At 41.8% G+C, this 22,128-nt stretch overlaps 1 protein-coding gene across 2 annotated transcripts in view; it reads right to left on the bottom strand.

Annotated features, from left to right (window-relative positions):
* The window catches only part of POU6F2 (POU class 6 homeobox 2), a gene marked incomplete at both ends in the record, with an annotated part of 471,443 nt that overhangs the window by 255,860 nt on the left and 193,455 nt on the right, over positions 1-22,128 (bottom strand). For both annotated transcript variants that reach the window (XM_079711059.1, XM_079711060.1), the window contains 2 exons: positions 258-486; positions 3,270-3,361. In XM_079711059.1, coding sequence (XP_079567185.1) covers positions 258-486; positions 3,270-3,361 — 321 coding nt within the window. The remainder of the gene's footprint in view (positions 1-257; positions 487-3,269; positions 3,362-22,128) is intronic.

Genomic DNA, 22,128 nt, shown 5'->3' with positions numbered 1-22,128 from the left:
TGATTACTCATAAATGCTTCCAGAAGACCTGAAAGGTTTCAAGTCAATGTTAAGACATGAGGACTGATAAAGCCCACGGCTTGAGCAAACTCAGGATTCACAGACACCTTGAAAACTTTGCTTCCTACATAAGCCTTTCATAGCCTTTATGGTGGAAGCAGCTCTGAACTACATTCAACACTCAGGGCACTTGTCCACTTCAGAGAGAACGGGCCAGTGGATGGAGCCCTACGTGACACAGAGACACAGTGGGTTACCTTGTAGAGTTTGCAGTGGCAGAGTCATAATGCCTCCAGCTGCAGCTGCTGCTACCAGCCCTTGGATGTTGGTGAGATTCGCAGTGGGCAGTGTGAGGACCAGCCCTTGCTGCCCTCCTAGCTGTCCAGCCATGCTGAAAGGGATGAGAACAGGCTGGTTGAGGGCCGGCGTGCCTCCCGGCCTCACACCGGTGACAGCAGAGGCTAACTGCTGGGCCGTCAGAAGTGGCTGCAAGGAAACACAAAATCCCAGCTCACTTTCCAGTGGAACCAAGACATGGGTTGTTAGAGCATTCTTCTTACACTTAAGCTGGGTCAGAAAGTTCCTGAACAAGTAGCAAAGAGACATGTTCTATTCCAGAAAAAAAAGATTGACTTCTAGGAAAAAAATTGAAATTGTATTTCATTAATCTTTTCAGAAAATTTCATTTGGTTTGGAAAGCTCAAATACCTTTCAAAGTAATACCCTACACATACATTATTCTTCCATGGATTTTCACTTGATCCTACTCATATATTTGAAACTCTCTGCTAATTTATTCTGTTTTTCCAAAAAGAACTCATTGGAATCAGTGGAATTTATTGGTTCAAAAGAGCAATGAAATACTATTTTCATCTATTAAATTAGCAAAAATAATGCAAAAGATTTATGCAACGCTGGTAAGTCTGTAGTGACACCATTATATGGATTTAGAACTGGGGGACTGGCATAAACATTTTGGAAAGCAGTCCATATCAAGGGCTACAAAAATATTCATCCCCTTTTGACTTAGAATATACTCCTGGGATATGCTTCTGAAGATACAATTTTTTAAAAATATATAAATGAATGAAAATATGCATTACATTTAAAAATACATAAATGTTGAAAACCAGTTTGTTATATTGATAGTACTAAACTTGGTAAGATATTATGTAGTCTTTAAAATGGATCATTCTGACACCTCTAGAAAAACAGAAAATGTTTATGAGAATATATAAAACTAACAAGTGATGATGATCAAAGCATTATTAAATGGTAAAATTATATATGTATAATGACAAGATCTAAAAAGGAATATAGAAAAACAAAAATATTTGATGTGGATAAATTTGAAAAGCTTTAAAAAATGTCTTTTGTTATTACACTAATATTCTTTGCTCTGTTAAAATGACATTAAAAACACATGTTTATATCCACTATCCAATAGCCATTGTTTGATATGGAAAGGCAGCCACATAGGTATGCACTTCTGGGCACTAGGTGTATCTGAGCTCACGTGTGAGCTCAGGTGGGGGTCTTCAGGATGATGTAGGAAGGATTCCTTGTCCAATCAGGCCAGATGACTGAAAGGGTCACTGATCTTAGCATCCTTCATCCGGGACTTTCACTGCACCCCTGCAGGAGCCATTTAAGATCTAATTCCATGCCCATTTTTCTTCTAGAGGAGCTGATAAAAAAACTCTCATTGGGGAGTTTCAACTTTTTTGTTTTTAACGCAGTATGATTCTATAAAGTAAAAGGTAACTCAGTGTAGGTATAGTACAAACCCCAATATTTAATAGCCAGGCACTATTTTAATGTGTATGAACTCCGATGTCCTATCAATGACATACTCAGTTAGTTATTTGTCCAAAGTCACATATCCAGAGGGGTGGGGGGATTCTGATCCAGCCAGGCTGCTCCAGAGCCCATGTTTCACTCCCTCTCAATACATGGAACAGATTCGGAGAAGGGGGGTGGCTTTATTTGAAGAATGGGGGATGACTGAGTCATAAGCTTCAGATTGCTGGCATCATATCACTGCCAGTAGTGATACCATGATGAAAGGGAAGGCAAATGGGCAGTCTTCAGACTGTATGCAGGCCACAGATTTGGATGGTGGGGCCTGCAGCATTTTTTAAATTGAATTCATGGGCTTACAGCAGGGCATCCACTGTCCACTTTGTCCCAGTGTCCCCTGCTTCTCACTGTCTGGGTCTGTCATGCTATGTTTCTAACCTGGAGGCATTGGAGTTTGTCACCCCTGGTATGTTCACACACACACACACACACACACACACACACACACACAATGTCACGAGCATGAAATTAGAAAGGGCATGGCCTTCAGAAGCTGGTTTCTGAGATGCCCAGTCAAACTGCCTCTAAGGCTCCATAAGAGATCAGGCATCAACCCAGGCTTTCTGTCTGGAGCACAGAGGCATTCGTGCTCTGAGATGGACTTTGGAATCTGAGGCCATAGAGAGACTTGGCGGGGGCTGGAACAAGAAAGTCAAGACTAACTCAAGCTCTAAACTTGGGTTTTCAAGCCTGGAACTGATGAGCCCTAAAGTGCTGAAAATGATTAATTTCCTGGAACCACAATGACAACCAAAGAGAGAGAAAGGCTCAAGGATCAGCTTCTTTTTCTATAAAAGTGGGTGAACTCTGAGAACTTCACACTAAATGACAGAGGTGAAAAAAAAAAAAAGCCCAGCCTTTTACAATTGTGTTCTACATCTCCATATAACCACACCAGGCTGCAAAAAAACATATATTGGACTTTAAAAAATAATGAATGTATTTCTTTATTAATGCAGGAGCTATATATGATGTACAGTATTGTCAAACCCAATAAGCTGAACTTGCATTAAAATTGCATTAACTTTTTTGAATTAAATCACATCTTGTATTTCAAAAACGGCTATAGTAAGGTTGAAATAACTTAATTTTCTTCACACTCCAGTCATTAAAGTTTTACTTTCCAGAAAACTGCATGATAACCAACAGCACAATTGTAGTGGGTTTTAAGAAGAAAAAATGTTTCCAAATGATTAAAATCAACATTCCCTTTAAAGAGAGAGAAGAGTTCTGCTAACACATTTTTTTTCTTGATGGTATTTAATAAATAATGTAGCCATACAGTTTCCCACACAAAAATTTATCACCATCTTTGCTCTGTTGGAGTTAATTGGTTTTAACTCATTATTATTTATTTGGTTATTTATATGGTTAAACCATCCTACATGCAGCAGTTGAGAGATACTGACCTGTGGCCCAACCGGGAACGGGGGGTGGGTCTGACTGGCCTGGTGTTGTTCAGGGGTGCCTGGGTCTGACAGCGCCGGGTTTCCTCTGGCCCCTGGAATTCAAAAGAGAAGCGCACCCTTAATATAAGATCCAGCCCGGGAACTGCCCATGACCCCATTTTCCTGTGATGTCACATAACATTAAGGCACAGATGATATGCCAGAGTGCTTTACCAATAGCTCCAGTACTCAAATCACTTGTCAACTGCATACATTATGCTAACGGACGTTCGGGATGGACAAAGTCATTCTAGGAGGGAGAAGGCTTGTGACAGCAGAGAAAGTGACACCATCATCAGTCGCACTAATAGGCTTGCATTATACATCAGTTTGCAGGGGGTGTGCCAACATGGCCCCGGTGTGGGAAACTGCATCCTTTATGCATAGGCGGGCAACAGCTAATCTAATTTCCCAAAGCCAGAGAAAGCGTGATCTCAGACACGACCAAGCACATCTATATTATCCCTTAATATGGCTTCGTACCCTTAAGCCCTTTCTCCATACACACTTCAGGTACTGAATCTTATGGATGAGTTTTCCTAAAAACAAAGCCTTTTTCTTTTCTGTTTTTTTTAAATTGAAGTATAGTTGATTTACAATGTCATGTTAGTTTCAGGTGTACAGGACAATGATTCAGTTATACATACATATATACTTATATATATGTATACATACATACATATATATGTGTATATATATACACACACACACACACACACACACATTCTTTAACAGATTCTTTTTCCTTATAGGTTATTACAAAATACTGAGTAGAGTTCCCTGTGCTCTACGGTAGGTCCTTGTGGGTGGCTCCTTATGTCCTAAAAAACACATGCATCTCCTTCAGCAAATTTCCTGGGTGCTGACTTACCCCTGCACTACCCCCAGGGATCCCCGCTGTGGTGAGTATAGACAATAATGTACTTCCTTTGCTAGAATCCTGTTGGATGCTAAAGCGTGAAAAATGAAATTCCACCAAAACAGCAGATCTTTCAAACTTTCCTAAACACTATTGTTTCTCTGTATGTGCTTATGTGCTTTGTTTCAGGACAAACCATAGAAGGTGATATAGTGGCAGTAACATAAATATATAAATAAATAAGCAAGCAAACAAATAAATAAAGCTAGCAGCCATTTTTGAGGGGTCTTAGTTGGTAGCTTTGGTTTTCTTGGTGATTGAAATCCAATTCCAAGCCATCCTTAACAAGATCCTCTTTCCTGATGTTTGTCCTATGAATAGCAAGTGGAAGACAATTCAAACCTTGTTTACTGGCGTGCCATGGATGACCAAGAAAAAAAAATATATGATTCTGTCACACTTATAAATTTTAAAGAAGGTATTATTAGCTCATTTAAAACAAATTCTTCTATATATTCTCAAAGGGACAGACTTATAAATAATGGAAATGTGGAAAAAATACTTCAGCACATTAAGCTACAAATAAAATTGACTGCTACATATTATTCAATTGACTTCTATCTCCACAGCCGCGTGTCAATCATAACAGCATTTTATAATAGGATTAAGCAATAAATGTGCAAAGCCATTATGCAGAAATCTGAAAATCTGATTAATTTGTAATATTTTTTTCTGCCGAAAGTCAAGAATGGACATTGCTTGGGGAATACTTACAAGCATTCTATTGAAATTTCTAAATTGATTTGGAACAAACTAATAAAAACACAGACTTGCTGACATTTTATAAAGTGAATTCTGTCAAAATATGTTTGGCATTTTAATGATCGCTGTCATTTAATAACAAGGGTAGAGATGGCCCATCATAAGATGCCCACAATTTCCCCATAACATGCAGGAGACCTTTCTTCTAAATTTTTTATGTTTGATTTATTTATCATGCTTGAGTAGCAGGGCATTTTAAACTGGGAGGTGCATTATGCAGTGTAAATCTCACAACTTCAGTTCTTACAGACCCAAGTCCTATTTTGCCTTAGAATTCTCAGTAGAGTTTTATTTACTTTTATAGAGCTAACCAGGTCCCAAAGTGATCTTTTGGTCAATTAACGTAAATTCTCAAATGGTTCAAAATCTGCTTTGGTTTAGTTTATGAAAATGTTTTTAAAAAATGGGTTTGTTCTTTATGCTTGCCAGATATGGATTTTTATGTCTGTGAAAAACTTTGACAATGCACAGAGAAAGAGAAAAATCTTTTTACACAATTAAAAAACATATATCTTAATCAAAAAATTTTTCTATACTATGCCAGGCCCTTCTGTCTCATACTTCTTTCATGCATACCAGGCTCACTTTTTGATTCTGTTCCTAATGACACATCGTGGTAATGTTTGGGATCTCTCCCATCCAGGCACTGTGTCAACAAGACTGTGTCTTTGTTACCTGTAACTTGACACAGATTACATTTGCTTACATTATATTCTCTGTTGCTGGAGGCTCTCACCAGTGCACAGCAGCTTGTTTTGAGGCTGGTTATTCTCAAAAACCATGTTCAGTGCAGTCCAGGGCAATCCCACACAATTTCATGTGTAAAATGAAGTCTTTCACAGGCTCTAGAGGAGATTATGTACGCTCTCCTGCCTGGATCAAAAAGTAATGTTTCTTCTTAATGCACATCTCCATTTTCCCCAAACACATGTATCACACTTAACCTTGTAAGACCATAAACTAATCTGTCTGGGTCATAAGGCGGCTCCCAAATCAGGGGCCTTCTCAGAGCCAGAAGGGGGATCCAGTAATCAGAATGAATAAATGACGTTGGCTAAGAGTTTCAGAGAGCTCTGAAGCAGCGCTCAGCCGTAAGTTAGCAGAGAATTTGAGGTTAGGTATGGGCACAGATACGAAAATGTGAACTGAAATGGGTTGGGCAGGTTCCTCCCGATCAGGGTCCTAGGAAATATGCTAGGAGATCAAGGAGATCAAAGAAGCCCAGAAAGCTCTCTGTGGCCTGTTCTGAATTTAAGAGTCTAGGCAGCAACTGTGAGCTCCAGGAGGGCAGATCCTGTGTTCACTGGTTTACTGCTTTATGCCCAGCTCTTAATGTAGGCATCATTCACATTGATTGAATATTCACTCAATGGAAATAGAGGTTGGGCTTTTCATTGGGGGCTGGTATAATTCCTTTAAAATAGGTATGGGCATCCACTTCACTAGTTACTCTTATTTAGCATAAACTTTGGAAATTATCTCTAAATTATTAGCTTCTTAGAAAATTCGACTGTAATTCTGATTTTTTGCTTTTTGTTTTTTTTAATTTTTATTGGAGTATAGTTGATTTACTCCAATGTTGTGTTAGTTTCAGCTGTACAGCAAAGTGAATCAGTTATACATATACATATATCCACTCTTTTTTAGATTCTTTTCCCATATAAGTCATTACAGAGTACTGAGTAGAGTTCCCTGTGCTATATAGTAGGTCCTTACTAGTTATCTATTCCAATTTTTATTAAATTAGATATTAAAAGCAGTTTGGTGTACAGGTTAAAAGCAAGGACTCTTAAATTTGAAACTTTCCTTGCATTGAGGTTTAGCCCTGCCCCTTAACTAGTTGGGTGAACTTGGGCTGGTTTTCCAGTTTACTTATATATACGCTAGCTTCCTCTTGTAAAAACCCGGGAAAATAATCGTATGTCATTCATAAGGTTGCTATGGTGAGGATTAAATGAGCACATATATTTGTAAATGTCTTGGAACAGTGCATGCTTGTCACAAAAGTGCTCTTTCTCTTGACTACCATTAGTTAATAAGAGTTAATTTATATTTAATACAATATTTAGTATTATTTAATTTGCCCATCATATTTACCTGCCCCAAGTAACTCAACACAAACGCCCATGCCTGTGTGTGTTGTCCATGTTTCCTCACACACCACCCTAACTGCGTGCTCTGTACCATCTGATAAATGTTTGGATCTGAACTAAATGGTCAGGTCTTTAAAGAGCCTATGAAGTGAGATGTGCATGGATAATCCTTCCTTTAGTCCCTGGTAGCATGACCAGGTAATATGGCACAAAGATACTGGCAACTTGCTCCCCAATTCTCACCCAGACCATAGCTTAGACCAGCAGCTCTTACCCAGGCCTATGAATCAGGATGGTCTGTGGAGCTTCCTGAACGCACAGAGGTTCACATCCCTCATGAGGCTACTTTCAGAGCAGCCAGAGGGTGGCTCATGTGTACGTTTTATAAAACTCCACTGGTGATAGAAGACCACGGGGAGAAAACAGTGGCTTACATGCTGCTCAGGCAAGTATGAATCTCCCCTGCATTGAGGATGCCACATACAATTAGTTTTACGACAGCAGATGGGTCATCAGCCAGCATTACTCCCTTGGCCCTCCAAGCTCCTCTACCTGGAGCATTCTTCCATTGTAATCCTGGTGGCCTTCTAGTTTAGCAATCTATGTCAGATGCATCTATTTTGTAATGTTCACAGGTACTTCAAGGAGTAAAAACTGATTTTAAAAGGGATCGTAAGGACTGCCCTGACGGCCCAGTGGTTAAGACTCTGAGCTTCTACTGCAGGGGGCTCGGGTTCAATCCCTTGTCAGGGAAGTTCCAAACGCTGCTCAATGCAGCCAAAAATAAATAAATAAAAGGGATCATACAAAAATTTAAAATAGCTACATTATATTTATTTCTTTTCTCACTTTATCAGTAGCAACTAATGAATGTTGTTGACTGAAAAGCAAATGAATTAGTCTTCTATAACGTTTACAGTTTTGGATCTTCATTCAGTTTTTTTCCATTATCAAAATGTATTAATGGGTTTTAATTTTTTTTAAATAAATTTATTTATTTATTTATTTTTGGCTGTGTTGGGTCTTCGTTGCTGCGTGTGGGCTTTCTCTAGTTGTGGCGAGCAGGGGCTACTCTTCGTTGCAGTGCGTGGGCTTCAGCAGTTGTGGCACGTGGGCTCAGTAGTTGTCACTCGCGGGCTTAGTTGCTCCACAGCATGTGGAATATTCCCGGACCAGGGCTTGAACCCATGTCCCCTGCACTGGCAGGTGGATTCTTAACCACTGCACCACCAGGGAAGCCCTGGGCTTTAATTTTTGAGTGTTTAATTTAAAAATAAATAATAAGATGACCAGGAAATTAAAATAAATAAAATAAAATAAAGTAGCTATATAATAGAAGTCACTTCTGTAAACCCAGGGACCCCTGATAGAAGTCTGCTAAGGAAAGGATAAGTCATAAATGTTGGAGACACTGAAAGACTGATTAGGAGTTTGGCTGGTACACTGCAATGAAACTTAATTTTAATTGTTAAAATGCCTGCTTGTTAGAGCATTGGTCCATTCGACACCATCTTTTCCAGTGTTGATTTGTATGCAAAATCTGCAAATCTGCTGGCAGCTCTCTCTGCTCTGGAGAGCCTGAGCTATCTAGGTAGCTGCGGTGGGGGCAGTGATACCCTAGTAACTTTTAGTAACTTCCTGACTGGGGGAGCCTCTGAAGTTGCACCCTGCCCCCCACCAAGTCAAGGTCAGAGTTCCTGAATGACCATCACTGAATTCCTCATAGTAAGTCAGTCTTCCTTTGCAAATGAAAACAGTTTTCTTTTTGTATAAGAGTTTTTGATTAACTGAGGCAAACAAGACTCAGTACCTCTTAGCAACTCTAAGAGTGAAACAGATGTGCACTCCAGGATAGAGTGTTAAATGCGACCCCCTCCACCATCACCCCTTGCCCACGCCTGTCTTTTTGGGAGTTGACTCTTCCAAATAAGTCATTTTAAGAAACAAATAGAACATGTTTAATCCTGAGAGGGCATACTCCTTTCTGGATCCTCACCCCATTGCCTTTGCAAAGAGGATACAAGGGCTGGGGCAGGTTGAGGAGAAAACAGACTTGCACACATGAATGGCTCCTCGGAATACACCAGTTCCACTGTCAGCTGGCCATCCTCCAATATTCAGTGCACGAGATTCCCTCATTCACGACCAATGCATTTTTAACAGATCGATTCTTCAGAGGGAGAGTTTGGGTTTCTGTCCGTTATGCATTAGCACAAACAATCACAAGAAGGTCACAGGGCTCCCTCAGCTTTTTCTGGTATTTATACCTTTCCTACCCACTGTTTGCTGTTTTCTCTGGGGAGTGAGGTGAGGCAGAGGTTGCTGATTATAAGATGGACAGTTGAATGCATTATGATCTCATGTTGGGCGTGAGAACCCAGCTAAGTAGGGCAGAAGCCCCCTCTAAATTAAACGTGCCTTTCTTTCAATTTCGTCAAGGTTACTAAATGCCAAGGAGGGAGTGGAGGTGTCTATAAAAATCTTTTCAAAGTCACTGCCACTGTCTGCCATTTTTTATTGCCCGTTGAGATTTCTTTATGATACTGGCCACACATTTACGTCCAGAACACTATACAGACCCCTGGTGGAATTGGAGACTCTAAAGAGATAAGCCACACTTGAAAATTAAACATTCATTAATTAACTTAGGGTTTGTGCATTTTTGCAAGTTCTGTTGTCAAAGTACTTGTAACCTCACCCATTGAGGCCTGTAGAACAGTAAATGTCTGATGACATTAATGGGAAGAATAGATTCTTTTATTCTTCTAGCAGGTGACTTATCTGGCCTTTGATGGAGGGAAATCCAGTTATCTTTGAGTGAGGGGTCTAGGTCCTCAGTGGTTTTATTTTATTTTTTCTTCGGTGGTTTTAAATGCTGATCTTTATTTAAAGGCTGTACATAAGCATTAAAAGTCAAAGGGAGATTCGAAATATCTAGGTAAAGCAGAACAAAAAAACCAAAAAATCCCTTATTTGGACTTGATTATCTGAAGATGTTTTTGTAATATCTACCAAAATTATTCAGTATTTGCTTCAGTCCTCCAAGTAGACTTAGTCTATGTGTGCTCTGGAAACCTTTAAAGACGTTTTTTTCTCTCAAAATTTCCTATATCTCCCTTCAGTCTTCCTCCAACAATTTTTTATCATTTGTTTTCACATCCATCTCATAAAAGCAGAGCTGAACTCCTGCGATATCTAGGCCAATGAAGTTCTCAATTTCTGTAAATGCTTCCTCTCAGAAAGAGATGAAAAAAGAGACAGTCATCAAATATACTTAAGCAAAATTCCACAACACACTGTTGGCATGTGGAGGGCTTTGGGGTGTGGATCAATGCTTGAGCACTGCTGTCTCTACAAGAGTATAAATTCTTTCAGGGCAAAGATTCTTTCTCACTCACCTTTGTACCTCCTGTAGGTCAGCTCTGAGCCTTGGCATGTGTGTATTTATGTATTATGTATGTACGTTGGTGTTTAGGTAAGTTGTTCTTAAAATGTTGGAGATGTGTATCAGAGTGTGCTGAAACAATTTAGAAACAGATTTTAAACCACCTGAAAATGATGTCTCATTTTTAAAATGCTCTTCTTGATCTAAGAAGCTTTGCTAATTTCAACACACTTCTCCGAGGAAATGAACACTTCCTCTGACAAGGTCATTGCTAGGGGCCAGGTACAACACTGCACTGCATCCAGGGATGAAGTGCTTGCTCTCAACCTACTGATAGGACCCTGGTACGGGCCCCCTGGACACAAAGTTCGTGTAGACCCTATGTTTTTATGCCCAAGCAGGGAGCTTGATTCTACGCTTCATCTATGCTCAACCTTACATGCGGGCTGGCTACATAATTTATGGGGCTCAGTGCCAAATGCAAGTCCAAGTCGCTAACCTGGGGCTGGGAAGTCAATCTCCCCCTTCCCCAGAGCTGCTGCCTTAAACCACGGCAGATGGGTGGACTCAAGGGATTGCAACCTCCTTGCTGGGCTGCGCTGGACATCTGGATGGGATGAGTTGCATGCTGATCCTATGACTCTCCCTGCACCTGAGTCTAGAACACTGAGAAGGGCCAAAGAGAGAAGGTGACAGCTACACTCCAGCTTCTGGGGGTCCTGGGGCACCCAGGGCAGAGAGCAGGTGGCTGAGGACTGCCCAGTCCTGAGAGGCAGGGAGGTACTGGCTGGACCGCCAGAGGCTCCAGGCCTCCCTGCCTCTGGCCCCACGCTCTTGTCGTCCCATTGGACTTGACTCACAAAACACAATTTCAAAGATAAATTATTAAGAATCTCAAGACGGTGACCTCAGAGCCTTAAACTCCAAACATGGGACCCTGCTGGGTGGTGAGCCCTGTGTGCCTGCAGTGGTTGATGGCCCATGAAGCAGGCCCTGCCCAAGGGACCTTCTCATCAAGAGTCCTCAGGTTTTAAAAACTGCACATAAACCTACAACTCTTTGAGAGCCATCTTCCAAATCAGTGTAAATTCTGTTAAGAGTGTTTATGTCTATAGAGGAATTTAGACATGGCTTGTTTTCCCCAACAAGAAACCAAACTTACAAATCATCATGTTATTATCAGTGACCACATTTGCTGGAAAAGTAAGATAAAACTTTGTTTTGTTTTCTATCCATTCTCAGTTACCTGTCCCTAAAATGGGGAGACAGGGCATTAATTCCTTAGAAGAAAAATCATAGAAAAGATGTCTTTTCTTTGTAGACCTATTTTACTAACAATGTTACACTTTCACTAACAATAAACACAGATTTTTTTTTTCCCTCCTGACCAGCTGCCAAGTTTGACAACAAGGGGATGAGATCAAGACACTCTCAGGTGGAATAACTGGCCTAGTTTTAAGGTCCTCTCAAGTTACCTACCCATGGTAAAACGTGCAAGAATTACTAAGAACTGACCTTAAATATGCTTGAAAAATGGTCAAAGCTGATAACTAATCTGCTTTAAAATTGTGTGTGTGTGTGTGTGTGTGTGTGTGTGTGTGTTGGGGTAGGAGGATGAGGCGGAAGGGAGGGGAACTAGTCCATTTTTTCTTACCTTCGTTATAGTAACGGGGGGACAAGCCGTAGGGTAGAGGTCACTGTGATTCTTTTTGCAACAGCCCAGACTCCAGCCTCTTATAGCAACACTTGAGTTTGTATCTAATATCTGTAAGGCTCTCTTTGAGGCCCCCCAGACCTACAGAGCTGCCCCATCAAAAGTCTCATTATGAGTTTTTAAACTGTTTTCAGTTTATTGAGGTTCTTAGCTGAGCAGCCCCCAATGCAGGCAGACCCCAGAGACTCTGGGGGTCCAGTTCCAGACCACCACAATAAAGCAAATAATGCAATAAAGTGAGTCACACAAATTTTTTGGTTTCCCAGTGCTTATAAAAGTTATGTTTACACTATACTGTAGTCTATTAAGTGTGCAATAGCATTACGTCTAAAAAGATGTACACATTGTAATTTAAAAATACTTCTAAAAAATGTTAACCATCATCTGATAACACAGGGTAGCCACAAACCTTCAATTGTAAAAAAAAAAAAAAAAAAATGCAGTAACTGTGAATCACATTAAAGTGAAGCACAAAAAAGCAAGGTGAGCCTGCAGATACCTGGACCCCAAGTCTGAGAAGGAGGTGAGGGTGACATAGAGAGCGCTGCATCGTGGTTACATGAGCTCAAGTTCCTGGCTTAGACTGAAGTCAGCTGGAAACCACAGTGATGTATGTTTCCCCTCTTCTCCAAGACCTACATGCCCTCAAAAGGTCTGAACTCTGCGCAACCTTTCAGCAGCAAGGAGGCTGCTGATCTGACGTTCAGAATATGATTTAACCATGAGCCACCACGGAAGAAATCATTATTTCAATTGGAAATGATGGCCTCTGGGAGCAGTCGCTTCTGATAACATACGCGGTACAAGATCTCGGAGACCCTCAATGCAGAAAGCGTGTGGCCCTCGATCCGCGGTGACTGTGAAGAGCAGGTGATTAGATCACCACAGACTGTTGACTTTCCCAGACTCTGAGACTTCACAGGGCAGTCCAGTTAAAGAAGGCCGCTAACGATCATGCGAATAGAAAGATCTCGGCATTTCATTTTGCCAAGTAAAAACATTTTTTTAAACTGCCATGCACTCTCACGATCCTACAACAAAGGTATTTTAAAGCCTTTCTCCCATACCAAAGAATGTGTTCTCTGTTTAAAGGAAAATCCTTTAAATTGAAGCAATTCAGACTAATGAAAAACTCATTGCATCGGACTTTTTTTTCTCCTTCTCCCTTTGCCCAGTGTCTGCTTTGTTGCAGAGGGACACTGGTCTGTCACAGAGCATTCAGGAGCTTCTGGTCAACCTGGTAGGATGTGAGGACTCACAGCAGCCCTCTCCTTTCACTCCGCCAGGCATAAGAAATATATGACCAAACACTCCTAAAATGTTTCTTCTTTTGAATAAATAATTCCTCTTTTGCCTATCCTTTTGTAGAGACATCAGTATAATTTTCTTTATATATAAAGTTCTTTGTGCCAAGTAATACATTAATTACTTTGCATATATTATCAACCCTTACAATAACCCTGTAAGGTGTTTATGATTATTACGTCCATTTATACAGGATACTAAGCTTTATTACTCACATACCTAGTTAGTGACAGAGAGGTGACTATATCCCAGGCTATCCGATTGATGGAAGGCCCACATCTGTATCAGTTAGACTACTCCACTGCTCAAATATTTTATAAGCATTCACCAAATACTTACTACGGGCCAGGCACTTTGTTTAGTATTTTGTCTACATTTTCTCATTAAATCTCCAAAGAAGCCCTGTGTTATCAGGATTATCATTCTCCTTTTACAGCTGTGGAAACTGATGTTTAAACGGCTTAAACAACTCACCTATAGTCACACAGTTAATGAACAACAGCACTGGGATTTGAAGCAAATTCCATCCAACTCCAGCACGTACACTACCCTAGGTATCAAATGAAACGTTCCAGGGAGACAGAACACAGTAAATCCCACACCATGATAGAAACTGTGTTTGGGGGATATTTTCTTCTGTACCCAGTGAACCCTGGCTCCGGAGACCTCTAGTTTCCAGGTCTGGGAGGTGGGTGGTGGAAAAAGGAAAATGGAACATGATGGGAGGAGACAGGCTGCTCCTGTGCCCCACTTTTTCCCCAGACATACCCTGACCAGTTCCTAAGAAGTAAGCACCCCGGTCTCCTTTAACAAAATGCTCATAACAAGCAGAATGACAGCCGTATTTAGTTTAGGGTCTCCACGGGATCTCTGGGCCAGCAGCATAGCACCACTTGGGACCTTGCTAGGAAGGCGGACCTACAGGTCTCAGCCCACCTGGGTCTCAGACCCACTGAATCAAAATCTGCATTGAAAGAAAATCCCCAGGGGATTCATACTCACAGTAAAGTGTGAAAAGCACTGGTTTTGAGTTTACAACTCTTTTCCTCCCTCCCTCCCTCCCTCCCTTCCTTCCTTCCTTTCCTCCCTTGGGTGGCATTTAAAGTGTACATGCACCTAAAACGCCCAACTTTTAGCAGACATTGGCAGTGGACTGTTACATCCTTTCTCACAAAAGTCAGGCGGGGGCAGGTGAGAATGTAGGAAAAGCAAACGTTCAAGAGGCACACTTGCAATCACAGTAATAACCCTAGAGCATGTCTCACCCCGTGCAACCCGGTGGGAGGACTCCCAGTGAAGAGGCTCACAGTGGGAAGTGCTGTTCCTACGTTCTCAAAGGGAAGCATATTTATCCTTTTTAAAACACAGCAAAACTGATGCCAAATGTAGCCCAATACCCTTGCTCTGTGATTTATGATGATTTTCCTGACACTTCCTCCTTCCATACCCATATCTCTGATTCTCCATGGTGAGGGCCCATGAAGATAAGAGTCTGGCCTCTATATTTCAGTTATTTACCCTGAGAGCACCACATTCTTTGCAAAAGTAGCCAGAGTGCCACTTTAAAAAGGAGGAATAAAAATTTTAAACCCCTTAAAGCTGAAATAAAATTGCATTTCTACACAGATACTCTGAAAGGGTAGAATTTGCAATCACTCTTGCATGCAGCTAAAGATTGGTGAAAGTGGGGTCACTTAGAACTCGGCAAAGGACAGGAAGGAAATACCCCCAGAGGAATTACATTGCATGAAACTGTAGCATCACACCTAGTTAGCAAGCCGTTACAGTAATAAAGCGTCTATGACAGCAGGACAGCACAAGATTGTGCAGGAAGAAAAGGATGTCACACAACTCACTGTGTACAAATTGCCAAGTGCTGCAAAACCTTCTTTGGAGATGGGGTAATGAAACACTGCATCTGTAATAAGATTAAGTAGATCTAGAATACAAAAACTCAAACTAATGACCTATCAATAGATTGTAGGTTAGATTTCCGCCCGCCCCCCCCCCCCGAGAATTGGTTATAAAAAACCAAACAGCCAAACTAGTCCAATTCATGTGTCTCTGACCATTTTTCTCTCACTTAGCCTATGTATCTCTTAGCATTACTGTAATTGAAAAAGTATCTATTGCTAAAAGATGCTATTAACTTGAGTGCATTCATAGAGTGTTCTATCACTAATAGATTTAGGTCATATTCTTTTATCCGTTTAGCAAAGCATTATTTTGTTGTCCTCTTGTTCGGAAGACTTTGTTCCACTTAAAGTCAAATAGAACAAAAGCTTCACAGAACTTGTTCAGATTGTTTTTTTAATCATTATTTCAACTCCATTATATGATAGGATCAAATGCATAGCAATTTCCATTTGTTATATTATTTTTGGATCTGTGTCAGAGCTCATTATAAAAATTATGCCTACGAAACATGACTTGGACTCAGATTATAACGGTAAGGTTCTAAGTCCAAATACTTTAAAAATCTACTTCTTGAGTTTACATTTGGCTTTAGAACAGTAGTGTCCGCACTGAAGTAGAAAACAGAGCCGACCGCTAACTCAATAGTGAAAAGGTGACATAGTGGAAGTAGCGCTGTCCAGTCATTTAAAAATATATACCACATCTAGGACGCTACAGATGTAAACTGCACGAATATTTTATGTTGCACTAAGAAAGAAAACAAGCTGCTAATTAAACCATGACATGACACTGATTATAAGACACACCCCAATTTTTATCCTAAAATTTTCCCTTTAAGATGTCACATTAAATTATGAGGAGGAAAGCTGTATATCTCAGAATGAATAAAATACTTTAGTACTCATTGGCCTTTATATATCTATAAATTATGGCACAGAGAACAAGTGATAGCATAAACTGGAAATTTTACATTTAATCTCTAAATATCCTCAAAATTTGGTGGGTCAGACTTTTATGACTGGAATATGACAAAATGCCTTATTTAGAAGAAATAGATTCAATCAAGAAGGGATCGGGGAGGGCTTCCCTGGTGGCGCAGTGGTTGAGAGTCCGCCTGCCGATGCAGGGGACACGGGTTCGTGCCCCAGTCCGGGAAGATCCCACATGCCACAGAGCGGCTGGGCCTGTAAGCCATGGCCGCTGAGCCTGCGCGTCGGAGCCTGTACTCCGCAACGGGAGAGGCCACAACAGTGAGAGGCCCGCGTACCGTAAAAAAAAAAAAAAAAAAAAAAAGAAGGGATCTGGGAAAGAAACTAACAGTTGTAGAGCATCAGTCTGGCAACAGACTAGAATATTCTACATATGTCACCTGATTTCATCTTTGTACCAGCCCCATGATATTAGAACTCAGGTCAGAAAATTTAAGTAACAGACATACATCCACAGCTTATTTTTTTTTAAGGAGGTGGAGGAAGAGGAGCTGGGATTCAAACCCACATGTGGTCAAGTTTTGGGGTCCAAGCTGCACCATAAGCAAATCTATGGACTGTCTGCAAATCTAAGAATGTGTATAATGAGGAGAGTTTAGGTATATCTACATGCTTCATCCAAAGACCACTACGTAGTTGAACCTGATTTATAGACTCACTGACAGGAGGGAGAATGCACACCCTGGGGAACCATGGGGCATCACAGTAAGAAGAGATGACATAGATTTGGGCTTGTGTTGAGTGACTCTGAAGAGGGTTTGAAGAAGTGGGGCTTTGCTCTGGATTGGACCCTATCTGGAAGTCAGAGCTATGTTCTGATTGAATATTCTAATAGCTCTTGTGTAGAAGATAGGAAAGAGAGAGTGGGGTTAAAGTCATAATTGGGAAAAGAGCAATATTCACTCATATTAGCCAGGATGGGTGAAGAGTTGGTCATTTTGTGGTCTGGACAATGTTCTCGTTTTGTCTGTCTTCAGACGGGCTATGGGGTGATCTTGGTTTTGTCCTGATCCATCCTGGTCAGATTGGCCTTGTCTGATTTGTCTGTGAAACTGGGTTCAGGAAGAGGACACCAAGGCCTCCTGTGTGTGCCAGGCTGTAATATTCCAACAATACAGCCTGGAGTCAGGATGACTTGCGTTTTCATCTTTGCTTCTTCACCTGTGCTGTCTGTGTGACTCTAGATAAGTTACTTGACCTCTCTGATCTCGTTTCCTCAGCTGTAAAATGGAGATAGTCATGGCACCTGTATTATAGTTGTGATAGGGAAACAGATTACCGAAAGAAAAGAGCTCAGTATTGTGCCGGGCACAAAATAAATGCTCAACAAAGTTGGTTGTCACTATGAGTTATTACTGCAGCATTATTACAAATGACATTGACATATGATTAGCCAATCACAAGTGATCTTGATAAAGAAGGAGAGAGGAAAGCATGTGACCACAGAGGACGCCCTTTAGAGGAGCCTGTAAAATCAGACATGTGCAACCAATATCCACGAATGAATTCAGGTACAGGAAAAAAAAATGCAGGAAGACCGGACAAGGAGGATGACGTCTGAATCAAAATGGCCACGTCTAAAAACTCTGAGTTCTTGCCCAGTGTTTCTAAACAGCACATTTCCCACAAGTCCAAAAAAACTCAGCATCTCCCCTCTCAAAAGCTCAGCTTCCTCCTAACTTGCTCCAAAAGCAAATCTCTTTGCCGGGTCCCTCTGCTTCACCCCCAGAGGCAGCCAGACACCATATCCCACATCTTGCACTCCAGCCTTGCTGACCACTCCCCCTTCTCTGCTTCAGCTGCCCTCACTGTCACGCAGACCGTGGACACAGTCACCATACCTCCGATCTGTCCTGTCTCTCATCCATCCTACACACTGATGGCAGGGAGACCTGTAAATACTGGAGACCCACCCCCATCTTTGGCTTCTACCTCTCCGAGAGAAAACTGGGTCTGCAGATGGGGGTGGTAAGGGCTTGGGGTGGGGTAGATGGGCAAAGTGACACCTCCGTCAGGAGACCTCTCAGTGGTAAAGGCTGGCCCCGGGGAGAGGTGGAAGGGAGCTGCAGAGCCTTATGGGAAGGAGCCCAGACTCTGCAGCTGGATTGCCCGCTGTCTCCACCACACACCAGAGGTGGGACCTCAAGCAAGTGGCTTAATCTTTCTCTGCTCAGTTTCATCATCTGTAAAATTGAAATAAAAATGGGACTTCCCTCATAAAGTGAGGATTAAGTACATTAATCCACATAAGTAAAGTTTCTGGCACATAGTAAACACTCAGTGAAGGTGAGCTTTCTGATTACTATTATATTTCAAGGGAGACAGAGCCCTACGCTGGGGCCCGCACTGCTAAGTGTGTCGCCCAGCGGGGCTGTAGTCCACAGAGCGGGCGGTGCTCCAGGCAGCAGGCCTGGGAACAGTGGCCACAGCTGTTTGATCTGACAAAGATGCTGAACATTAGCCTCAGACATTGTCACTGCCTCGAGGGCAGGGTAGAGCCCGCAGGTGTGTCGGGAGAGGAACACAGAGACAGGATGGAGCAGGACCCAACGGCAACCTGCCCTAGAGGTTTGCGGAGGCTCTGTGGGCAGGGGGATGACAGGCAGTGCTCACAGCTCAGACCCAGGGGAGAGGGAGCTCAGGACAGAGCACAGGCAGTCAAGTGTGAGCTAGGGTGGAGAAGGATGAAAGAAAGTATACTTCCCAAGTGGAAGGTATGATTTTCAGGGCAATGTCTGGCAGTCATGGCTTTGGCCAAAATGGTGCAATTGATCCCTGAGAATCTATACATGGGCTGGGTCGCACCTGAATGTGAATCCAAAAAAGAACTTAGCTCCTAAGTGGATCCTAAGCACAGATGTATATATAGGTGGACTCTCAAAATAAGGACCAGATGGACAACAGCAAAAAAGGAGGTGGTGACAGCCTTATGGGTGAGTGAACAGCAAACGACTGCTCAGAGCCCAGCCTGGATTCTGTTTGTATTTTCTATTTTAGTTTATTTCATTATTTTATTTTACTATTTTATTCTGTTTTATTTCATTTTATTTTATATTATTTTACTTTATTGTGGTAAGAACACTTAACATGAGATCTACCCTCAACAAAATTTTAAGTACACAATAAGGTATTGTTGACTACAGGCACGATGTAGTACCTATAGAACTTATTCATCTTGAATAACTGAAACGTTTTACCCACTGAGGAGAAAATCTCCTCCCCCATCCCCAGCTCCTGGCAACCACCATTCGACTCTGTTTCTATGAGTTTGACCATTTTAGATACTTCATATAAGTGGAATCATGAAGTGTTTGTCCTTCTGTGTCTGGCTTATATCACTTAGCATAATGTCCTCCAGGTCCATCCATGTCGCATATGGCAGGATTTCTTTCTTTTTGGATAGTATTGCATTGTATGTACACACCATACATTCTTTATGCATTCATCTCTGGATGGACATTTACGTTGTTTCCATATCTTGGCTATTGTGGACAATGAGATATCATCTCACACCTGTTAGGATATGTATGTCTGAGTCACTCTGCTGTGCACCTGAAACTATCACAACATTGTTAATCTGATATACTCCAATTTATAAGATAAAAATAAAAAAAAGACAACACATGTTGGCAAAGATGTAGAGAAAATGGAACCCTCGTCCACTGTTGATGGGAATGTAAAATGCTGCAACTGCTATGGAAAACAGTATGGAGGTTCCTCAAATTAAAAATAGAACTACCATACAATCCAGCAATCTCACTTCAGGGTGTATACCCCAAGGAAACAAAATCAAGGTCTCAAAGAGAATCTATACTCCCATGTCCACTGCAGCATTATTCACAGTAGCCAAATATGTTTGTACTTTCCTGCAGCTGCCGTTTATCTGCACTTGCTTCCAGGAGCAATCAGGTCCTTCTGTAGGGGAGTTATTCTTGTGGGATTCTGAGTCCTAAAATCAGAGTCTGAGTTCCAAATCCAATACCAAATGTGAGCTCTAGCCACCTCATCTGAAAATTGGGATCCTAACCCTAGTCTCTGATCATCCACCCTTCACGATATTAGTAAGTTCTTGCTAGGTGGCAGGTATTTTACAAGATGCTTGGGACACATAAAAACAGTGCTATGTCGTCCTACTTCTCCTCGTTACTTAATTAATTCACTCATCCCCAACAGATAATTATTTTTTTTGTTTGTTTGTTTTTTTTTTTTTTTTTTTTTTGTGGTACGCGGGCCTCTCACTGTTGTCGCCTCTCCCGTTGCGGAGCACAGGCTCCGGACAGGCAGGCTCAGCGGCCACGGCTCACTGGCCCAGCCGCTCCGCGGTACGCGGGATCCTCCCAGACCGGGGCACGAACCCGTGTCCCCTGCATCAGCAGGCGGACCCTCAACCACTGTGCCACCAGGGAAGCCCCCCCAACAGATAATTATTGAATAATGACCAGATACAGTTCCTGGGCCCTTGGGGCTTATAGCCTAGCAGGGAGGCTATGCATTAAACTAATAGTTAAACAAAGAGTTGCTTCAGGAGACACCCTGAACAAGGCTGCAGGGACCCCTGGAGGACCAGGGGCAGCCCCAGGATGTCCATCTCCATTTCCACCAGTTGCCCCATCAGGAGAAGATGTTTGGGAGTAACTGACCCTACTCTTATAAAACTTCCTTTGAGACATACCCTTCATGTTTAAAAAACAAAATCTGGGGGTTCCCTGGCGGCGCAGTGGTTGTGAGTCCGCCTGCCGATGCAGGGGACACAGGTTCGTGCCCCGGTCCGGGAAGATCCCGCATGCCACAGAGCGGCTGGGCCTGTAAGCCATGGCCGCTGAGCCTGCGCGTCCGGAGCCTGTGCTCCGCAATGGGAGCGGCCACAACAGTGAGAGGCCCGCGTACCAAAAAAAAAAAAAAAAAAAAAAAAAAAAATCTGTAATTGCATCTTAATGGCTTGTACCATATGAACGGGAGTTTAAAGACCTGGAGCCCTTCACGCAACGGTCTCCACTGACAGCTTTTCTGCGCTGGCAGGAAGGAGGAGACTTGAGCAGCTCTATCTGGATCTGATTACCCAGGACTATTTACTGTATATTTTAGCTGGGCTGAGACTCTTGTCCTTATTTCCCTCTTGTTCCTGGCCCCCCCTCCTTTCTTCTCCCCCAGCCAATTGCAATGCTGTTCTAATGACTGCACGGATATTAGATATGCGTAGCCATCACCACTTCCTTAGGTAACAATGGATAAACATCAGCTTGAGAAATCCCAGGTCTATATTATTTATGAAGCTGCAATTCTCCTGTAAATAACCCAGTTGTTAAAATGATATGTATCTATGTAATTGAGTCTTCTGTATACAAATAAATAAGACTTTATTGCAATGTCAGAAGTTAACAGACCAGTCAATAAAATCAATAACTCACTTTTTCTTGCTTATATATCTAACTTTTCTCCACCTTTCCTATGTCCTCTGTTTGTTCTGGTTACATATTACTGCTCACACGAAAGCACAGCTCTTGTGCTTCTGTTTCTTAAATTGTAGGCGAAAGGGGAGATGGCAAACAATGGGAAAAAGAAAACCATGAAACCTTCCACCCAGGTGGTGTTTCACATTTCACGTGTATTTTTTTTAAGGAAATTAAAGAGGAGAGAAAAAGGTCTTGTTTTATAAGTCAGAGTGCAGATATTTTTAATCTGAGTGCCCCACCAAAGGCATGAACAAATCAGGTCACAACCATAGGTGTGGGAAGC

The sequence above is a fragment of the Hyperoodon ampullatus genome (assembly GCF_949752795.1).
Source record: "Hyperoodon ampullatus genome assembly, chromosome: 9".
In the NCBI taxonomy this organism is placed as follows: domain Eukaryota; kingdom Metazoa; phylum Chordata; class Mammalia; order Artiodactyla; family Ziphiidae; genus Hyperoodon; species Hyperoodon ampullatus.
Note: the sequence above shows the minus strand (reverse complement) of the source record. Positions and strands in the feature narration are given on the sequence as shown.